General features: G+C 48.3%; 1 protein-coding gene across 12 annotated transcripts in view; it reads left to right on the top strand.

Annotated features, from left to right (window-relative positions):
* The window catches only part of SEC22C (SEC22 homolog C, vesicle trafficking protein), a 33,733-nt gene that overhangs the window by 8,715 nt on the left and 9,471 nt on the right, over positions 1–15,547 (top strand). For 6 of the 12 annotated variants that reach the window (XM_051851828.3, XM_008260252.5, XM_089306476.1 and 3 more), the window contains exons 2-4: positions 8,133–8,341; positions 12,367–12,530; positions 14,012–14,191. In XM_051851828.3, the coding sequence (XP_051707788.2) occupies positions 8,160–8,341; positions 12,367–12,530; positions 14,012–14,191 (526 nt within the window). In that variant the 5' untranslated portion in view covers positions 8,133–8,159. Of the gene's footprint in view, positions 1–7,904; positions 7,927–8,132; positions 8,342–12,366; positions 12,531–13,093; positions 13,254–14,011; positions 14,192–15,547 lie in introns of those variants that run through there. The other 6 variants (XM_089306477.1, XM_089306479.1, XM_089306478.1 and 3 more) reach the window with 3 other exon arrangements.

Consider the following 15,547-nt stretch of genomic DNA (forward strand, 5'->3'; position numbering starts at 1 on the left):
GGTCATGCTGAAGCCAGGAGCCTGGAACTCCATCCAGGCCTCCTACATAGGTGGCAGAACTTGGTACAAGTCCCTTTGTTAGTACACAGCAATATAGGATGCACAAGTCCAAAGTGACAGCTTAACTACTATACCACATGTATACCATTGACCTTAGAATATTAGGCCAACTCTGCATCCTGAAAATAATCCCACTTGATCATGATATCTAATTGTTTTTGTTACACTACTGAATTCTGTTTGCTAATATTTTTGCCTGTAAGTTCATGAGGAATATAGGTCTACATTTTAAATTTTTTTCTACTTTTTGGTCTTGCTATCAGATTAAAACGAATTTGGAATTGTTCCCTTGTCATCTATTTTTTTGGAAGAGATTATGCACAGTCGGTTTTAGTTATTTTTTATTTCGGAGGCTGAGGGAGATGAAGAGAGAGAGAAAAAAAGAGAAGATCTCTCGTCTGCTGGTTTATGCCCCAGTGCCCACAGTGTCCAGGGTAGGCCAAGCCAGAAGCCAGGATCTGGGAACACAATCCAGGTCTCCCATGTTGGGGCTGGAACCAATTCTTTGAGCCTTCCAGGGTCTGCATTGGCAGGAAGTTGGTGTTAGGAGCCAGAGCCAGTTAACTGATCCCAGGTACTCCAGATGGGACTTGGGCATCCTAACTGGCACCTTCACCTCTAGGCCAGACATCTGCTCCATTAACTCTTCTTAAAATGTGTGATAGGATTCTCCAGTGAAACCATATGCGCCTGGAGATTTCTTTTTCAGGAGTTTTTAAGTTATCAAATTCTTTTAATGGAAATTTATTGACAGAATTGTTTAAATTACCTATTTCATATTTTGTGAATTGTAATAGTTTGTACTTGCTGAGAAAACAGACCTCTTAATCTAAACTGTCAATTATGTATGTAGAGTCCTTGGGGAATTCTCTCTCCTGCCTTTAAAAAAAAAGGTTTATTTATTTGAAAGGCAAAATGACAAAGAGAAGGAAACACACACACACACACACACACACAGAGAGAGAGAGAGAGAGAGAGAGAGAGATGGAGGGAGAGAGAGGTCTTCCATCTGTCGGTTCACTCCCCAAATGCCTGCAACAGCCAGACCTGGGCCACACTAAGGCCAAGAGCCTGGAACTCATTCTGGGTCTCCATGTGGGTGTCAGGGACCCAACTAGCTTGGCCATCACCCGCTGCTGTCCAGGGTGTGTGTGGGCAGGAAGCTGGGTCAGAAGCAATTCCAGGAGTGAAACAGAGGGACTCTGTTGCGGAATGTGGGCGTCCCAAGTGGCAGTGTCACTGCTGCCCCAGCAGTTCACTGTTTTAAGTGAAGTGTAGAAACTTGATGTCCTTTCACATCCTCCTGTCCTCCCCAGTGTATGACTACACACAGGTATTTTCTTTATTTACATAGAGCCGCATCAGACATGTGAACATTTCTGCTTCACTAGTCAAACATCTGTGGTATGTTCTCGTATTTTTACTCAGTCTATTGTTCTTTCTTCTTTCTTGCTGCTCCAGGGTTAAGAGCAGGTGTGCTGGTAATGCAGTCTCTCAGTGTTCCTTGGTTGATTGTGCCTCGTCAGTTCGCCCTTGAAGAGTGTTTTTGCTGACTGCAGAATTCTGGGTTGGCAGTTCTTTTCTTTCAGCACTTAATGCTACTTCCTTTTGGTTTTCACGGTTTTATGAGAAATTTTCTGCCATTTGAATTGTTCCTCCCCTTCCTCCAAATATAAGATATTGTTTGCTCTTGCTGCTTTCAAGATTTTTTCCTTTTAGTTTTCCTAAATTTGGCTATTATGTGTACTGCCATGGTTTTCTTGGGTTTATCTTTTTTGGGATTTGTTCGGTCTCTTGAATCTGTAGGCTTCTGTCTCTTGCCAAATTTGGGAAATATTTAGACTTATTTCTTTGAATGCTTTTCCTGTCCTCCAGGACTCCGGGGATATGAATGGTAGATCCCTGAGGCCCTGTGCAATATTTTTCAGCATAGTTCCTCCTCTTATAGCCTTCAGACTGGGTGACTTCCCTGTTCTGGCTTCATGTTTTCTGATTCATTCTTAATCCTTCCATTTTGCCATTCAGTTCATCTATAAAGTTTTTTATTTCAGTTATTTTTGTCTTTTTTTTAAAGATTTAATTTTATTTATTTGAAAGACAGAGTTACAGAGAGAGACAGAGACAGAGAAAGAGGTCTTCCATCTGTTGGTTCACTCCCCAATTGGCCACAACGGCCAGAGCTGCGCCGATCTGAAGCCAGGAGCCAAGAGCTTCCTTCTGGTCTCCCACATGGGTTCAGAGGCCCAAGGACTTGGGCCATCTTCTTTGTGCTTTCCCAGGCCATAGCAGAGAGCTGGATAGGAAGAGGAGCAGCTGGGATAGCGCCAGCCCAAATAAGTCGATCTTTTTCTTTTCTTTTCTTTTCTTTTTTTTTTTTTTTTTTGACAGGCAGAGTGGACAGTGAGAGAGAGAGACAGAGAGAAAGGTCTTCCTTTGCCGTTGGTTCACCCTCCAATGGCCGCCGCAGCTGGTGCACCGTGCTGATCCGATGGCAGGAGCTTCTCCTGGTCTCCCATGGGGTGCAGGGCCCAAGCACCTGGGCCATCCTCCACTGCACTCCCTGACCACAGCAGAGAGCTGGCCTGGAAGAGGGGCAACCGGGACAGAATCCGGCACCCCAACCGGGACTAGAACCCGGTGTTCCGGTGCCGCAAGGCAGAGGACTAGCCTAGTGAGCCACAGCACTGGCCTAATAAGTCAGTCTTTAAGACAAAAATAACTAGGAGCTGGCGCTGTGGTGCAGCAGGTTAACATCCTGGCCTGAAGCACCAGCATCTCATATGAGCGCCGGTTCTAATCCCGGCTGCTGCTCTTCCTATCCAGCTCTCTGCTATGGCCTGGGAAAGCACTAAGAAGATGGCCCAAGTCCTTGGGCCTCTGAACCCACGTGGGAGACCAGGAGGAAGCTCCTGGCTCCTGGCTTCGGATCGGCGCAGCTCCAGCCGTTGCGGCCAATTGGGGAGTGAACCAGCAGATGGAAGGCCTCTCTCTCTCTTTCTCTGCCTCTCTTTTCTCTGACTCTCAAATAAATAAATAAATCTTAAAAAAAAAAAAAGATTGACTTATTTAAAAATCAGAGAGAGAGATACCTTCCATCTCCCAATTACTCCCCAAATGGTTGCAATAGCCATGTGTGAGCCAGGCCAAATCCAGAAGCCAGGAACTCCATCCTGGTCTCCCATGTGAACCTTCATCTGCTGTCTTCCCAGGCACATTAGCAGGAAGCTAGAGTGGAAGCTGGGCAGCTGGGACCTGAGCTGGCACTCTGATATGGGATGCGAGAGTCACAAGTTGCTGCTTACCTGCTGTGCCACAGCACTGTCCTCTAAAGATGTTTTCAATGTAAAATTTTTAAACATTGTTGATTGATTGTTTGAACTTATTTAAGATGGATAAAGACAAAGTGAGACATAGTGAAAGAGATGGACAAAGATCCCCATCCAGTGGTTCATTCCCCAAATATCTGAGACGGCTGGGTTTGGTCCTGGGCAAAGTCAGGAGCCTGGAATTGATGTGGGTGGCAGGGAAGCAAGTACTTGCGGCATCACCGGCTGCCTCCTAGGGTGAACACTAAGAGGAAGGCAGACGGGTGCTGCTGTTGGGCAGTAAGTTAATCCTCCACCTGTGGCGCCGGCATCCCATATGGGCGCCAGTTCTAGTCCCTGCTGCTCCTCTTCTACTCCAGCTCTCTGCTGTGGCCTGGGAAAGCAGTAGAGGATGGCCCCAGTGCTTGGGACACCATAAGAAGCTCCTGGCTCCTGCCTTCTGATCGGCACAGCTCTGGCTGTTACAGCCATTTTTGGAGTGAACCAGTGGAAGGAAGATCTTTCTGTCTGTCTCTCCCTCTCACTGTCTGTAGCTCTACCTCTCAAGTAAATAAAAAAAAAAAAAATAGAGGAAGGCAGAAACAGGAACTGAACCAGGACACAAACCAGGCACTCAGATATGACATGCAACATCCCAAGTGCTATCTTAACTACTAGGCCAAATGCCTGCCCCTAAAATTTTTTATTTTTAAAATTTCAATTTTTTTCTACGTGTATTGTTTCTTTGATGAGACTTTTTATTTTTAATTTCTTTTGTGTCCATAATTTCTCATTGAAGTATTTTTATGGTGTCTGCTTTGAAGTCTTTGTCAGATAATTCTAACATCTCTACCATGCGGGTGCTGGCGTCAGTTGTGATTCTCGTGGTTCTTGGAATGCCCAGTGGTTTTTCTGTTGGAACTTAGTTTGGATATTATGAGCTCTGGATCTTACTAAAACCTTCTGTTCAGCTGGCCTTTGTTGACACCACTCTGGGAGGGGAAGTAGGCACACCGTCTCATTACTGCCAAGTGGGAGCAAAGGCCCAGGTTCCCCATGTGGACATTCTGGGGGACAGGGGCTGTTCATCATGGCTGGACAGAGACAGGACTTCCATCTCCCAGTGACGTAGTGGGTGGGGTGCTCGTTATTGTCCGGTAACTCCCTCCTGGGCCTTGTCTGACTCTCCCCCAGCAAGCTGGGAGGTGGGGGATGGAAACCTGGGTACCGTGGGCTGAGGGTGGAAGTCTTGCGCTTCACTTTGCCGCGACTTGTGGGTTCGTGGTGGCTGCTGTTTGCTCTGTGACGTTTGGCTAGGGTAGAGTGGTTTTCATGTAAAGTTGTCTGTCGCCATGCTTAGCTCTTTGCTGAGAACGGGATGTTGTTGTTTTGTGGCTTTCTGGGGGATCTGTGTGCATGGGCGTTCCAGTGTTGTTAACTTCGTCAACACTGTATCCCGGATTGGTGGGGCAAGGAGAAAACCCAGAAGACTCACAGCCATATCGTTCCTCAGGTTGCAAGGTCCCCGGCCACTGTGCTTTCTCTCTGTGTTTCAGGATCTTCTCACATTTATTTTATATGTATTCAGTGTGGAGGGGTTTTAGTTCTTTTTAGTGGGAGGAGCAGGGAAAGGTGTTTCTTTCCAGAAACAGAAATTCATATTGTTTGCTTATTTTCATTTTATTTGTAAAACTGAAAGGCAGTGAGAGAGGCAAACGGGCACAGATCTTCTGCCTGCTGGTTCATTTCCCAAACGCCTACTAGTCAGGACTGGGCCAGACAGAAGCCAGGAGACCAGAATGCCATTTAGGTTTCCTGTCTGGGTGGCAGGGGCCTGGGTACTTGAACTGTATCTCTGCTGCCTCCTGCCTTCTGTGGTGCACATTAGCAGGAAACTGGACGTGAATCAGAGTAGCCAGGACACATATGGAATGCAGGTATCCCAAGCTGTGACTTAACCACAGGACCAAATACCTGCTCCCAGGACATTCATTCTTTTTTGACCAGTGGTTAGATCTCTTTTACAAATACAGGCTGTCTCATAGTAACTTATGGCCTGAATTTGCAACCATCAAATTCCTGTAAAGATGGCCCTTTTGTCCACTTTTTTTTTTTTAAGATTTATTTATTTATTTGAAAGGCAGAGTTATAGAGAGAAAGAGAGAGAAAGTCTTTCATCTGCTGGTTCATTTGCATCCATTGGTTTACTCCACAACAGCAGGGGGTGAACCAATCCGAAGAAGCCTGGAGCCAGGAGCTTCTTCCCGGTCTCCCACGCCGGTGCAGGTCACCTTCCATTGCTTTCCTAGGCCATAGCAGACAGCTGGATCGGAAGTGGAGTGCCAGATTGATTGTGCTGCAGGTGGCAGCTTTACCTGCTATGCCACGGTGCTGGCCCCCCTTCCTCCCCTTTTAGGTATATTTTTTTTTAAGAAATCAAAGTTCATTTTCACAAAAGAAAAGAAGAAATGTCCAGGGTGTTGCCTCCCCTCTTTGACTCCTCCACAGCAGTGTAAAATCCTTTAGCCCCTCGGGCGGTGACTGTCCTCTGCATTCACACACCTGCCTGCCTGCACACACTTACCGGTGACACAGCGTCACCTGAGGCTAAGCCTCACATGAGTTTCTAAACGTTTCATAAAAATAATTGTAGGTTTCATTAGTTTGTAGCGCTGGTAACTTAATAGAACCGAAAAGCAGGAAGTGTTTGTACTTCTCTTAAATGCGAATGTTTGAGGGCAAGCAGGTTTGATCACTGAGGAGTCCAAGGGAGAGAGAGCCAGGAGCCTCCTTTGCAGAGCGGTGGAACTGGTTCCTAGAACGACCATCCCTTGGAAATGTCACCACTTTCCTTTAGATTGGTTTAGCACAGTGCCTGGCCTGCGACGCCTGCTCCCTGAGGACAGCGCTCCAGAGCCCGTTTGCAGCTGACAGTTGAAGTAAATGCCGGCTGTTTACTCATTAAAGAGCTTGCCCGTGACTCATTCTGTAGAAGAGGACCTTTCTTACTAACTGTGCAGTGTTTCTGTCCTGTCTCTGATGCTCTCGGTGTTGCATTGGTTCATTGCTTTTATTATTTTTTCCCCCTTCAGTGTCTGTAGGTACCATGGCTTACAGCTCTGATTGGAGTCCCTGCTTAGCCCCTAAGCCCTGGTCTCTACTTGATCTTGTAGTCTCTCCCTGTCAATGTCAGGGCCTTGTGCTCTATAGCTCTTTTGACAAAATACTTTTTAAATTAAATACATCAGACGTCTGCTAGAGTCTGGAGGCTCAGTGTGAGCCTCCTCCGCCACCTTTCTGGTGCTTGAGGCGGGCGTAAGGCCCACAGTGCCTTGGGGTAGTTGGCCTGGCCCTGCCAGCAGTGCTGGGAACTCAGCAGTGTCTGTGTGTGGACACAGTTTCCCAGGGCCTTTCAGGTCTTTGTTCCCCCAGTGGGAGGTGTGGGAGGCGGGGCAGATGGCCTGTGTGTGGCACTGAAGTTTCCGAATGTGTACAGTGGGCATAATTGTTCATTCGTTCATCTGTTCCAGACACAGTCTTTGTTCTTGCACTTAGGTAGTGGAAACGGTACACCCAGTAAGGTAGAGAACAAAGAGATCTGTTCCTTAGGAGTTTACAAGAGAAAGTACTTCTACCAGGGCACGTCTGGACGGTCTGTGTGCACTGGGTGGATCTGAAGCAGTCCTTGACTCGGAGCTGGACGTGGGGAGATCAGTGAGTGACAGCAGCTGAAGGTGAAGTGTGTGTGGAAGCAGGAGCACCGTCAGCCGCGTCCTGAGGGCTCCTGCTTTACACGTGCAGAGCTGAGATGCTAAGCAGGCCTGCATTTCTGGCCTTCTTTGGAAGACAGGTCTCTGGTGTTCCTATGGGCACCCTGTCAAGCAGAGGACCTTCGCTTGGAAAGACCCACGTAAGCGGTGACAGCCACCGCAGTCATCCCATCCCACGTTGAAGGCTGCCACACACAGTGGTGCTGGCTGCGCCCCATGCAGGCACCCTGCGGAGCTGACCAGCAGAGATAAAGCCCAGCAGGGCTCTGCCCCCAGAAGGAGAGCGGGCCTGTTTCCACCCTGAGGGGCACCTTTTTCTAATTTGCAAAAGGCACCCAGAGGGCTCGGATCTGTTTCCTTTTGTTTCTTAATGGTGCTCACATGTCCTGGCCAAATATTTAGTATCTTACTGTACTGTAATTTGCTAAATGACTTCCTCTAGCCATCTGTGGGGACTCAGCCATCATCGTGAAGAATGGCTCTGTGTCAGACACTTGCAGAAATTCGGGAGGACGTGCTCTCTTGGGTGGCATTTTTGCCTTCTGCTTCCCTTGCTGCCGGGATTAAGTCACAGGCTCAGAGCCCCTCCCCCCTCCTCCATCTCCCTGCAGATGAGGAAGGAGCCCCAGCACTGCTCAGCACCCACCTCCCTGGGGGCCTGGGGTGCACGGGTCACTGCCCCTACTCCTTGCAGCTTCGGTGCAAGGCCTTTCCTGTCACTTCGTGCTGGCTGTGTCCTGCCGCCCTCCCTGACTTCTGATGCCTCCTTTGCTGCTTTCTCCCTCATCCTGGTCGGCTTGGTTCTGAGAAAGACTCGAAAAAGGAGGCTTGCAAGTGAAGAGCAGACAAGGAAGGGAGGGCGAGAGGGAGCGGCAGTGCAGCGGAGGGCGGGGAGGGGATAATAAAATGGACCTCAGCGGTTAGCGGGGGTGAGGGTGACAGGACCAGGGGCGGGGTGCCCGGGCCCTCAGTAACAAGGTCATCTTCCTCTCCTCAGGTGCCCTCATGCCTTCTCCCGCGGACCATGTCCATGATCTTTTCTGCCACTGTGGTACGGGTGAGGGACGGACTGCCTCTCTCGGCCTCCACTGACTTCTACCACACCCAGGATTTCGTGGAATGCAGGAAACGGCTCAAGACCTTGGCCCAGCGACTGGCCCAGTATCCAGCCCGAGGCTCCACTGAAAGCTGTGACTTCAGTATACAGTAAGCCAACACGCTCACCTTCTTGGAGCAGGAGCACAGCCGGGGTTCCTTTTAACTCAGCGTTGCTGCTGATGTTGGGCCGCCGCTAGGCATCATGATCACGGATCACGTGGCGTCAGGGGGTGGTCTGGGCTTGTGTGTGTGCAGTGGCTTTTCACAGAGCCCAGTACTGCTGCACGTGGGGCATCCCTGAGCTGCGGAAGACCCAGCTTCAACCATTTTTCATGCCATTCCTTTGGGTATTTTTTTTTTCCTGTACTTAGATGCAGGACAGGAAGAAAGAAGAGGAGGGAGTAGATGCCAGGTTAGAATGCTGGGGAGGATTAAGGAGGAGAAGGAAAAAGCCAAGAAAATAAGAAAAAAGACTTCCCTTACAGCTCTTGGCTGCTGTTTCTGCTTTTTAAATTTTTTTAACATTTTATTTCAGAATGGTTTTAATTTGCTTCTTAATTTTTTTTCTCACTTTTAGTCTTACATTCAGTGATTTGTGATTTGTGTTCTGTGGCAAGAGTAGGGGCATGAAAATTGAGTGAGAGTGTGTTGTTCTTTTCAAGGAACTTAGCCTGATGTGGGAACACGGGACACAGATGACAGCGCTATACAGTGGGGGAAGTAGGATTCCATGTGTCAGTAGGGTTCCACAGTTAAAATGATCCCTTTAATTATAGCTCCTATCTTTGAGTGCTTTCTGTATGCCAGGCATTGTTCCGGGCTTTTGGTGGTAGAAAAGATAGGTGATAGCATTAAACATACCAAGGTGAAAGACTTAACTAAATTACAGTTAGTGCCTGGGAGGGCCCAGATTTGCATGCAGGCTGTCAGGTACCCAGGTGTTTTCCTCAAGCACAGTATCGTTTCTTGCTCTGGGACATGGAGCATGAAGCCAGCTATTCTATGAAGGGGTCAGGGTAAGACAGGTTTTGAAATATCAGAATGGCTTGTGACAGATCATGCATCTGTGCTTTCTAGTAGTTAGGCCTTCACTTACCAAGTCCCCTTTGCTCTCCTGGAGCAGCATGTATGCAGTTGGCCTGATGAGTTGGAATCTTTTTAGGTGAATTCGGTCTCAGGATCATAAAAACAAAAGGAAGAGCCCGGACGTGGCACCAGCTAGATGGTGTGGCAGGAGAGAAGGATCGCGTCCTGAAGGGGCTGCCCCGTGGCAGGCAGGTGCACCTGTGTAGTGGGCGCAGAATGCCCAGGAGCCAAAGCCTGGCTGCGTCTGCTCACCTCTGCAGGCCCTGTCTCCGATGGTTCCTTCCTCACCATGCTGTGATGAATTAACTTGTGTTATACCTCCAATAGGGAATCTCTTCTCTATTAAAGGATATTTTTCACACACACACACACAAAAAAGCCTACAGTTTCAGAATGAAATCTTGGGTTCTGTAGTAGTTTTGGGAAAAAGGACCATGAACTGCCCTACACATTCATGTTTTGAATGAGCTGCCCACTATTAGTTTCACAGAAGAAACTGGGGCTCTCTGGTTACAGGTGAGCCATGCTGTAGCTCTTCATATCTAAGGGGTGGTCTCGTTTCCTAGGGCTATTGTGACAGATTACCCCAGATGGGCTGCAAGCAACAGAAATTTGTTCTCTCACAGTTTTGAAGCCTGAAAACTCTCTGCTGTCTTTGCAGAAGAATCCTTCCCATCCCTCTCTGTTACCTTCTGACAGTTTCTGGCATTCCTTGGCATTTTTGGCTGGTAGATACATCAGTCCATGTGGCCTTCTTCCCTGTCTCTGTGTCCAAATTTCCCTCTTCTTCTAGGGATACCAGTACGGGTGAGGGCCCACAGCATCCAGAATGATTTCCATTTGTCTAGGTTATATCTGCAAAGACTCTAGCTCCAAATAAGATTGCATTCACAGGCACTGGAGCGTATGTTGAACCCACAGCCAGGATCCTTTTTGGTATAGAAGCACATCTGTGTTGGAGATGCTTAGACCCTTCTGAAGGATTCCTCCCATAAGGAGGAGGAGAGTCCTCATTTCTTTAACTTGGACAAGTTTTTACAGATAGAGTTTCAGCTATAAGAAGATGGTAGAGGGGCCGGTGCTGTGGTGTAGCGGGTAAAGCCACCACCTGCAGTGCCGGGATCCCATATGGGTTCAAGTCCTGGCTGCTCCACTTCTGATCCAACTCTCTGCTATGGTCTGGGAAAGCAGTAGAAAATGGCCCAAGTCCTTGGGCCCCTGAACTCATGGTAAGACCCAGAAAAGCTCCTGGCTTCGTATCGGCGCAGCTCCAGCTGTTGTGGCCAATTGGGAAGTGAACCATCGGATGGAAGACCTCTCTCTCTCTCTGCCTCTCCTCTCTCTGTGTAACTATAACTTTCAAATAAATAAATAAATCTTTAAAAAAAAAAAAGATGATAGAACAGTATACCCTGAAAACCCTCCTGCCAGAAACACCCAAATGTGGGTAAATATCTATCAAAAATTCTTTTTAGTGGATAATTGAGCTTGAAAGAAAGAAATTGCAGGGTGTCAAATGAAGGAGGAGCAGAATACCATGGAAGCAGAAGAGTGAGCTGCCCCTGAGGCTCCTGGGTAATTGATGTGGTGAACTTGGGCTTGAGCTTCAGCACCCACGAGATCCTGCACTAGGAGGGGGTGTCAGACGAGACCCTGCATAAAGGAAAGATTCTTGTCAGGCTCCACTCCTAGGGAAGTGATGGTTGGTGAGAAACAGGCTGCCCATGCATACACACGGAACTCATCTCTACTTGGCTCTGATGGGAAGGGAAAGTGACATCTCTCCTAGGAAACTGAGACCCTGCTCTTGTGCCTCCTGCAAGGCTGGCCCTTGAGTTTATAACCCTCCTCCCCTCCCCGCCCCAGGCCTACAAATCCCCAAGCCAAGGCTGGCACTTCTGTAATGGTCCAGGACTGATGCCATTCCTGGAGTAGCTGGCCACAGCAAATGCCGAACTACAGTGGAAAAAGTGTACCCCAGCTTGGCTGCCGGGGATTCCCACAGGAAAAAAGAGGCTCCACAGCAATGAGCTCTTCGTAAATATGAAGAAACACAAGAGGAGGTGTTCCACAGTCAGTGGGAGTCCGTAGACACCACACTCTGCTGAACTAGGGCCTCCCCTGGAGCTTGAAGTGACAGCACGGCAATCTGGAAGGAAGCAGAAAAAGACAAAAGAGCTGTTTGTTCAGCTCATAGGGACCAGAGTAACCTTAGTGCCTACCGGGTGAAGACAGTCGAGGAAAGGAAAGTTACAGGCCATTCTTAAATTTCATAGACACACAAGTCCTGAATTGAACATTAACAAATTAAATCTAGCCGTTTTAAGTATATGAATTTGTAGAAATTTACAACCAGCAAGGGCTTATTTCAGGATGCAAGGATGATTTAATGTTAGAAAATCTATTGATGTCAATTAAAGAAGAAAAACATTTTTTTTCAGTAGAGACAGAGAAGTCTGAGGCTGACTCCCACTAATAGATTGTACATCCCTCCTGCATGAATAACAAAAATGATCCCATGCTGTTGGTGACTAATACTGCTAGACATTTAAAAAAATATATTTATTTATTTGAAAGGCATGGGGAGGGGTGTCTTCCATCCACTGGTTCATTCCTCAGATGGCTGCAACACCCAGAGCTGGGCTGATCCGAAGCCAGGAGCCTTTTCCAGGTCTGCCACGTGGGTGCAGGGGCCCAAGGACTTGGGCCATCTTCTGCTGCCTTCCCAGGCCACAGCAGAGAGCTGGCTCAGAAATGGAGCAGCCGGGACTAGAACCGGCACCCATATGGGATGCGGGCACTGCAGGTGGCGGCTTCACCCGCTGGCCACAGCACAGCACCAGCCCCACTGCTAGACGTTTTAAAGGAAGTATGAGAAAGAGTCTCAGGAGCAGAGCTCTCTGAAGAAGCAGCGCACACGCAGCCAGCAGCCACGGGACTGTGTCAGGCCTAGCAGGTGCAGACGTGAGGCCAGCTTGTGTCTGGGAGTGGGCTGGGAACGCAGGGGTCTGTTTCCTGGTAATGCAGATGCCACTCTTTTGTTTCAGTTTTTCGTCTTCCGGGGATGTGGCCTGCATGGCTATCTGCTCCCGCCAGTGTCCTGCAGCCATGGCCTTCTGCTTCCTGGAGACACTGTGGTGGGAATTCACAGCATCCTATGACACCACCTGCATTGGCCTAGCCTCCAGGCCGTATGCTTTCCTCGAGTTTGGTTTGTAACCCTCTTTTTGTACTTATTTCTGTCTCCTATGGCACTGTTTGAGTAGAACTTTTGTTTGGGTTTGGCTTTGACCATCAAGGAAAACATGGGAGGTTCAAGCATGTGTCCCTGAGCAGCCTTGGTCCAAGTAGGGCAGTAGGGCAGTAGGGCAGCCTGAAAAGCTCTGTGATTTGAATGTGGCTTTTCACTTCTGCAGAGCCTGGGGGTGGGTGGAGAACGGGTGAAACCTGTGCAGGTGCGGGCCCCTGCTGAGGCCGGGGTCCGGAGCCTGTGGCTGACGGGCCAGCTGCGTGGCTCTGTAAGTCTGACGGAACACGGCTGCCTTTGCCCAAGATAGCAGAGCTGAGTTGTTGCGGTGTTCAGGTAGCCCAGTAGCCCGTGCTCTTTACTGTCCAGCACTTTGGGAAGATTTGGCCGACCCCTGCTCTAGAGCAGTGCTGTGATCCCAGGGTGGGCTTCCCTCATGAGGTAAGTACAGAAAAGTGAGAAACAGTGTTTACAAAGTCTTACAGTCACTTGGCGTTCCCTGAGATATTTTTATTGTGTTTTATCAGAATATCAGCCTGCAACAGTTTGGAAATAAGAGAAAACCAGCCCTTCACTCAGTGGTCTGAGACGCTCTGCCCTGGAAGAGGGTACTGCACTTCTTTTCTGTGCTCAGCCAGAAAGGCCTTGTAGAGGCCCAGGGCTTTGGACTGCAGCCTGATAATCATGGTGTGTGCTTAGATTTTGTCACATGTGGCTCATTTTGAGCTTGGGAGGAGGACAGGGCTAGAGAGGGGCATTGCATTCTGTGGTCTCTGTGCAGAGAGCTGCTGTCTATGAGGTTCTGGAACAAGGAACTTGGCAGCCTTTGGTGCTGGTGGTCAAATAGAGGACCAGCAGCTGGATGTGTTGTCACTTGGTTTCTGCTTACTGCCTCATGCTCACCTTCTCTCCATTGGTCTTCAACCAGGACTGGGCCAAGCCGAAGCCAGAAGCCTGGAACACAATCCTGGCCTTCTATGTGGGCGGCAGGGACCCAACTACTTGAGCTATATCTGGCTGCCTTCCCAGGGTACACAGTAACAGAAATTCCCAGAATTGGGACTGGAGCCAGGACACCAACCTGTGTACTCCATTATGGGTGCAGGCATTCCAAATGGCATCTTAATCACAGTGCCAAATGCCCACCCTGGCTTAGAAATATTCTGTGAGTTGCCTGGGAAGGTCTATCAGAAGTGGCTGGGCTAAGACTCAGGCTAAGACTGAGACTCTGCGATGCATTATTGCCCCCTCTGCAGTCACAGACTCTGCTTTGAAGAGGTTGATCAGACTGTTGTTGATATGTAGCAGTCATTTATGTTGAACTTGAAACTGTTCAGGATCTGGCTAACTTAAACGATCTTGCTTAGAAACGTGATCTTGCTCATAATGACTTCTGATGTCTGTTCTGATGAAAATATTCAGTTTGGATCCCTCCCTTTTTACAGACAGCATCATTCAGAAAATGAAGTGGCACTTTAACTACGTGAGCTCCTCCCAGATAAAGAGCAGCATGGAAAAAATTCAGGAGGAGCTTGAGGTCCAACCCCCAGTGATTCTCACTCTGGAGGACACGGATATGGCAAATGGGGTGATGAACGGTCACACACCAGTGCACTCAGAACCTGGTAAGTGGCTGGTGTTCTCTGATGTTGACGTAGGCCAACTGGTATCACGTAGTTCAAATGGACATTGTTTAGTAATAGAAAGATTTCTGATTTTTATTTATGTGTGTATGGGTGAGAGGTATAAAATATATGTTAGAAAAAATAGGTAGTGATCTTGTTTCCAAGTGGCTATTTTAATTAATTTGATAATTGTAATAATGGGTTGGTTTGAGAGGAGGCTTTTTTTTTTTTTAAGATGTATTTTACTTATTTAAAAGGCAGAGTTAGAGATCTTTCATCCTCTGGTTCACTCCCCACATGGCCTCAATGGCTGGGTTGAGCCAGGCTGGAGCCAGGCTGAATCCAGGAATCAGGAGATTCATCTGGGTCTCCTACGTGGGTGCAGGGGCTAAAACTCTTTTTATTTATTTATTTTTTGACAGATAGAGTTGGACAATGAGAGAGAGAGACAGAGAGAAAGGTCTTCCTTCCGTTAGTTCACACCCCACCCCACCCCACCCCCCCGCAAATGGCCAATATGGCCCGAGCTGCGCCGATCCGAAGCCAGGAGCCAGGTGCTTCCTCCTGGTCTCCCATGTGGGTACAGGGACTCAAGCACTTGGGCCATCCTCCACTGCCTTCCTGGGCCACAGCAGAGAACTGGATTGGAAGAGGAGCAACCGGGACTAGAACCTGGCGCCCGTATTGGATGCTGGCGCCACAGACGGAGGATTAACCAAGTGAGCCACGGCACTGGCCCCAGGGGCTAAAGCTCTATCCTAGGCATGTTAGCAGGGAGCTGGATCAGAAGTGGAGCAGCCAGGACTTGAACTGGTGCCCAAATGGGATGCTGGCATCACAGGCAGCACCACAGTGCTGGCCCTAAAGGGAAGCTATGCCTGGAGGAAAATCAGGAATTGAAAAGTGACTCGGCAGGTTGTTTTCTTACAGGGTGCAGATGGTGAAAACAGTTTCATTCTCTTTTGCTCAAATCACTTATTAAACTATACAGATTTATACATTATATATTATAATATATATTTTGTGGTGAGTGTTTTTGGCAGAGTGGTAAAGACGCTGCTTGGGACATGTACATCCCATATCAGAGAACCTGGGTTCAAATTGTAGTTCTGTTTCCAATCCCACCTTCCTGCTAATGTTCCCCCTGGGAGACAGCAGGTGGTGGCCCAAGTAATTGGGTTCCTGCTACCCACATGGGAGACCTAGATTGATTTCCAGGCTCCTGGCTTCAGCTATAGTAGGCAGCTTTAGTAGGCATTTGGGAAGTGAATCAGTGGATGGAAGATCCCTGATTGTCTTTCTTTCTGCCTTTCCAATAAATAAATAAAAAATTTTTTAAAAATATAGTGACTATAA

Source organism: Oryctolagus cuniculus, chromosome 10, assembly GCF_051225735.1.
Source record: "Oryctolagus cuniculus isolate XC-2025 breed Fujian yellow rabbit chromosome 10, ASM5122573v1, whole genome shotgun sequence".
In the NCBI taxonomy this organism is placed as follows: Eukaryota; Metazoa; Chordata; class Mammalia; order Lagomorpha; family Leporidae; genus Oryctolagus; species Oryctolagus cuniculus.